This window comes from Pinus tabuliformis, chromosome 6 (assembly GCF_031772625.1).
Source record: "Pinus tabuliformis cultivar Carrire ecotype Pingquan chromosome 6, CPIR1, whole genome shotgun sequence".
NCBI lineage: Eukaryota > Viridiplantae > Streptophyta > Pinopsida > Pinales > Pinaceae > Pinus > Pinus tabuliformis.
In genome coordinates, this window is record NC_142292.1 from 1,040,758,489 (window position 1) to 1,040,764,264 (window position 5,776).

Consider the following 5,776-nt stretch of genomic DNA (forward strand, 5'->3'; position numbering starts at 1 on the left):
CCAAGGATACGAGCTATTGAAGATTAAGTGATAGCAGGGGTATGAAAGAAAAAAATTTGGGATTTAGCCTTATTAATGCTTGCTCCAGAGGCATCCGAGAACTCAGTCAAAAGGGATTTTAATTTAAGAGCTTCCTGGACTGAGGGATGGCCAAACAGCATGTTATCATCCACAAATTGTTGGTGAGAAAAAGCAGGGGAATTGGGAAAGGAGAGGCCTCTTATTTGCTGGGAGTGAAGAGCTTCTTTGATGTTTCTTCCAAGCCCTTCCGCCATAATGATGAACAGGAAAGGGGATAGGGGATCGCCTTGTCGGATTCCTCTGGAGGGGTGAAAGGGGGTGGAAGGGATTCCATTGACCAGAATAGAGAAGAAGGTGGAGGTAATGAGACTCATAACCCATCTAACCCAGGGGGGGGGGAACCAAAGGCAATCAACATCTTTTGAATATAATTCCAGCTTAAACTATCAAAAGCTTTAGAGAGGTCAATTTTTAGAAGCATACCTGCATTTTTGGATTGCTTCAAGGAATGGATAATCTTGTGAGTGAGAATGATTCCATCCGTAATCCGCAAGCCTTCCACATATCCTGATTTCTCTGAGATTGCGCTTCCTTGGGGATGAGGGCAATGAAGTTCCGTTCATAGAGGGAAGCATCCACCTATTAATCATGGATTCCTCAACGACCTGCCAGACCTCCTCTTTAATTAGATCCCAGAAGTTATGGAAAAAATTGGAAGTGAAACCATCGGGGCCAGGCGTCTTTCCTTCTTTTGATTGTCACGTTGCATTCTCCACTTCCTATAATGATATAGGCCTGAGGAGGAGCTGATTGTGTTCCTCTGTTATGATTTTTGGGATATTCATGGTAATCTTCTCTATGGCTGGCTGTCTATCTATTTGAGGTTCTTGGTGTACCTGCTTAAAATAAGTAAGAAGCTCTTGTTCTACATCCTCATGTTTTTCTAATCGTTCTCCTTACTGATTCTGGATGTGAGTGATGTTGTTGTGAATTCGTCTTTCGATAGTGGTGCGGTGAAATTTTTTTGTGTTTCTTTTGCCCTCCTTAAGTCATCTGACTCTTTATTTTTGTTTCCAAAGTATTTCTTCTTGCTTTTCTCTTTCTGATATTTGTGTCTGAAGGTGTTGTTCTTGCTCTGAGAGTACCTTGGATCTTCCTTCCGTGATGATCCTCTGCTGTAGTCTTTTCATTTCTTGATCTAGAGCATTTTGTGCTTGGAAGATATTTCCAAAGGTAAGTTGATTCCATTGCTTGATGTTGTTTTTGAGATTTTTGAGTTTTTGTTGGAATTGATACATTTTTGAGCCATCCAGGGGTTTGAAACTTTTCCAAACCGCATTTATCAGGTTGTTGAAGTTTGGATGCGTCAACCAGAATGCTTCAAAGTGGAAAGGTCATCGTGTAGTGTTTCCCGGTCTCTGCCATTGGAGCGATATTGGCCAGTGATCTGAGCCTGTGAGAGGTAAGATCGAAGCCGAGAAGTCTCCTCCGAGATGGATTGCATTGTCAGAGAGCAAGAATCTATCCAATTGAGAGGCAATTTGATGTGTACCTGCTCGTTTGTTATTCCAAGTGTAGATTCCATTGTTGAATGGCATATCTATGAGCCAATTGTTTTGGATGAAATTTTTTAAATGAATGCTTTCATTATCTAGTTTGGTCCTGCCTCCTCTTTTTTCTTCCAGCTTTGTAATCATATTGAAATCTCCTCCTGTAATCCAGAGTGGATGAGTTCTGTCGGAGTTGATCAAAGATAAAGTGTTCAATATGTCTATCTTATGCATTGCCTCCTGGGGGAAGTAGACATTGGTTAGGTGACCATGCACATTTGTCCCTGTAATATGAAAGGTGGCTTGAATGAAGTGCTTACTCACATGAATGTTAGTAAGTGTGATAGCTTGTTCATCCTAGACTATTGCTAGGCCTCTTGAGGCTCCTGAGGCATCCACTACCACTGCTTTACTTCCTGGCCATGCTTTTGCAAGGGTTTGATCCAGTGTTGTAGAGTTACATTTAGTTTCTTGCATGAAGAAGACTTGGGGTTTCTCCTGCTGAATCATGTTTTTTATCAATCTGTATTTCCCTGGGCTGTTGAGCCCTCTAATATTCCATGAAATGAGCTTCATGATGCATTGTTGGGTAGGGGATTGTAATACTTTGTAAGCTTGGAATATCTTCCCGAATCTACCAGCATCTCCCCAATGCGGATGGTTCGTTGAAGATCAGTTTTCCTTCCTCTTTTTTTATTGTCTTTAGGAATGCTTTTTCCATCCCATTGACTTCCAGGCTGAATTCCTAGGGTTCTTTTCTGTTGTTCTTTGGATAGGATGACTTCCAAGTTTTCCAGTTGTCTCTCTGGGATCTTGTCATATTCCTTTGTCTTGCAAGCTTGTTCTAATCCAAGTATGTCCAGATCTCCAATATCTATGCTTTCCGGCTCCTCTTCCATGTGCTGGGCTTCACTCCTTTCCTTTGTTGTTTCTTTTACAGCCGTGGTTTCTAGCTGCCTATTATCGATGTCCATGCCCTGAGTGTTCCATTTCGGGATCATACTGGGTGATGAGGAGGTGAGATCTATGGATTGCTTAGACTTTTGGGCCTTCTTTGAGCCAGTGGGAATGAATTGTGATGTCATCTTGGGTATTTCCTTAGAGCGAGCAGGATTCTCAAGGTTAGTTAGATTTGGTTGGGCTAGGGTCTCAAAGCTATTGCTGGTGGATGGCATGGAAGAATTTGCGATAGGTTTTTTTGGGTTTGAAGCAGGTTTTTTGTGGTTCTTTTTGCGGTTGCTGACTTTGGTGAATCCTTATGAGTCAGGTTTATCTGAGGAGGAAGAGGTCAAGGTTTTTAGATTTAAAGGACAGTCACGAAATAGATGGCCAAGGGCATGGCATTTTCTGCATCGAAATGGGACATGTTCATAATCTATTGATTGAATCCATTCAAAATCATCATGATATAGACTTACCGCATCTGGAAGAGCCTTGCTTAGATGCATATAAACACAGATTCGGGCGTAGGAAGTATATCTTCTGAGTTTTGTCTCCTCCGCAGTTTTGATGAATTCCCCTAGACCATTTCCAATATCTTGCAGTGAATCTTCATCCCAGTACTCCAATGGAAGGGAATAGAGGCGGATCCAAACTGGTGCCCAGCTTAGATCTTCTTTGTCCGGGTTGAATCTTTCAATCCAATCTCTCAGATACAGGCCAGCTGCATTAAAAAAGTATGGTCCTCCATCGAGGACTCTGTTTCGATCTTCTATACAATTGAAAACTGCCGTAAAGAAACCCTTAGGCCCCAACTGCAGGGTAATGTGCCCTTTTGGTTTCCATTTGGCTGCGATCCATCCATGCAAAGCTTTCTCTGTAGGCCAGAAGCCTATAAATTTCCCTATCAAGGCGTGATCCTTCATGTACTGGATTTGAGTATTGATCTGGTGACTTGGGAGCTCAATCTTAGGTCTTTCAGTTGCAACAGGCTTACAGGTAGCCGATGTTGCTTTGGGAGCTGCATTTCTATCCGTATTGTCTGTCGGTATATCAGGTCCTGTTCCAGTTTCTTCCTAGGCCTCTTTCCTGATATCTTCCATGTGCATCTGAATATTTTCGCCATCATTAGGGGGAGGCACCATATCCTGCCCCTGGGGGATGTCCATGATTTGCGCGCTATTCCTTGTCGTTTGTTGTTTGTCATTTTGCTGGAAAGCGATGACAGAGTCGCCGTGGTCTGTGTAGGTCTGACCCAAACCCTAAACCTCCATGTTCGCCAGTCTAGAGCTAGTATCCAATCACTAGATGGTTGTTGTTGCTATAAGAGTTCAACATCCCTACAAGAACTTTGTTGTGGAATATTATCAAAACTAATAGAAGGATATGAAAGAGTGTATTGTAAGAACCTTGACAAACACGACCACTGAAACTTGGAATATTGTTTGTAGGAAGAGAAAATTATGTTTCTTTTTCCAAACATGTATGTTAGTATATTACAGTTTATGGATATGTTTTCTTATTATCATATATGGTTTCATACTTTAACAAAACATTCGCCAAGACTTCACAGTGTTTTATTATTCAGTAAAAGATTTGCTAAGATCTTACAAGATTTTATAATTCAGTGAAAGATTCTCCATCACTGTACAAGATAATATAATCTGGTGAGAGATTCGCCAAAAAAATTATATATACATATTATATTATTGATAAAATCGCCTCCCATTTTTCCTATGTATCATGGGGATTAGCCCATTTATTATACATATAAATTTAGGGTGATTCTTAAAATTTTCCCTATTTATTATAAACAATGCCATGGTTTTGCTTTTATGACTTCCTTCTCAAACCATTTACTAAATCACTTGCAAATTCCCACAAAATTCCCAAAAAATATTGTAATGAATCTGATGTATAATTCCATTCCAGGGAATGTGGTCAACAAACCAACTAACACATAAAGAGCTTCATGGTTTCCAAGAGTCAAATTCTTGGGAAACACTCAAGGAGAGATATTTCCACTCTAAAAATTAGTTTCCCCATGATAAAGGTTATCATGGCTACATGCGTTACTGGAATAATTCCTTCTTGAGTGATATGAGAAGGTGATCACCATTACATTGCCACGTTTGTTATCTTAACCCCCACCCGTTGGAAAGGAATATTTCTATTTCACCCATTCCATGATACCAAATATCTATATCGCTAACAACACAAGGTTACCACCAATATGAGGCTTTCCTTTCCCTCTTTTTTTCATTTGAAAAAGTAGGATTGTTGGAAATGTATTGCGATCAAGGCAATATTCTATGTGACAAAGTAGCACTAGAAAACAAATATTTACGATAGAGCTCGAATGCATCCACCTTAGTTTTTGAGAGTTGGGTACCTTGGACCAATACCACTACCATTGGGGAAGGGAATTATGGCTCAACTATCAACCATAAACCAATCCATATAAACTCTACATTCAGGTTTAGAAATTATTATTGGAGAGAAAACAAACTCTACTAGTAGCATTTAGATGTGGGATTATGATAATGTCCACAAAGGAAATCCAACTTCTATTGATTTCCAATTTGGGTTGGTGAGTACTATGCGAAATCTCAATCTAAATTGATTGATGATGGGGCTCTTCAAAATAATCATACCTGTTGATGTATGTTGATAATGTATAGAGAGAGTAACATACAACAATTAAATCCATCACAAGCCCAACAAACAGAAGGGAGTTTGTATATGTGCTTAGAAAAATATGCACTTAAATCAAGCCTTGGAGACTAGCTTTGTCAACGAGTCGGGTTTATACTTGAAGTGTTGGTATCCCAAGAATATTCTTCTGTTTCATCTCCCAAAAGGTCACTTCCTTAGTGGTACGTAGTTGTTTCACACATGAAGAAACTCTGTTTGGTGATACAAAACCTATGTTGTGGTAGAAAATGAATTCTCCCGCGTCACGGATATTTCAATATCATGTGCTAAAATTTTTAATTGAATACTTTAGAGGGAAACCCAACTCATACAAGGGTTTCTAAATATTCCTAAATTTTTTTCCTTTTATTTCTTTCAAGAGGATTACCACTTCTTTCCTTATATATATATATATATATATACCTGCATCATAGGCAAAGGCATGTGTGTAACCACTCATACATATATTTATTTTCCGCTTTTTATCTAAACACAATTAGTGATAGATATCATCCATTGGAGGATTGGAGGATAGAGTAAGGAGGAAGCTCATTGTCTCCCTTGCGCCATTA

General features: G+C 39.6%; 1 protein-coding gene across 1 annotated transcript; it reads right to left on the reverse strand.

Moving 5' to 3' along the window:
• Positions 1 to 2,874: 2,874 nt before the first annotated feature.
• On the reverse strand, positions 2,875 to 3,436 carry LOC149262543 (uncharacterized). Its single transcript, XM_089380373.1, has 2 exons — positions 2,990 to 3,436; positions 2,875 to 2,946 (listed from the first exon to the last, which is right to left on the reverse strand). Exons 1-2 carry the CDS (start codon positions 3,434 to 3,436, stop codon positions 2,875 to 2,877), a joined length of 519 nt encoding a protein of 172 aa, XP_089236499.1.
• Positions 3,437 to 5,776: the final 2,340 nt, after the last annotated feature.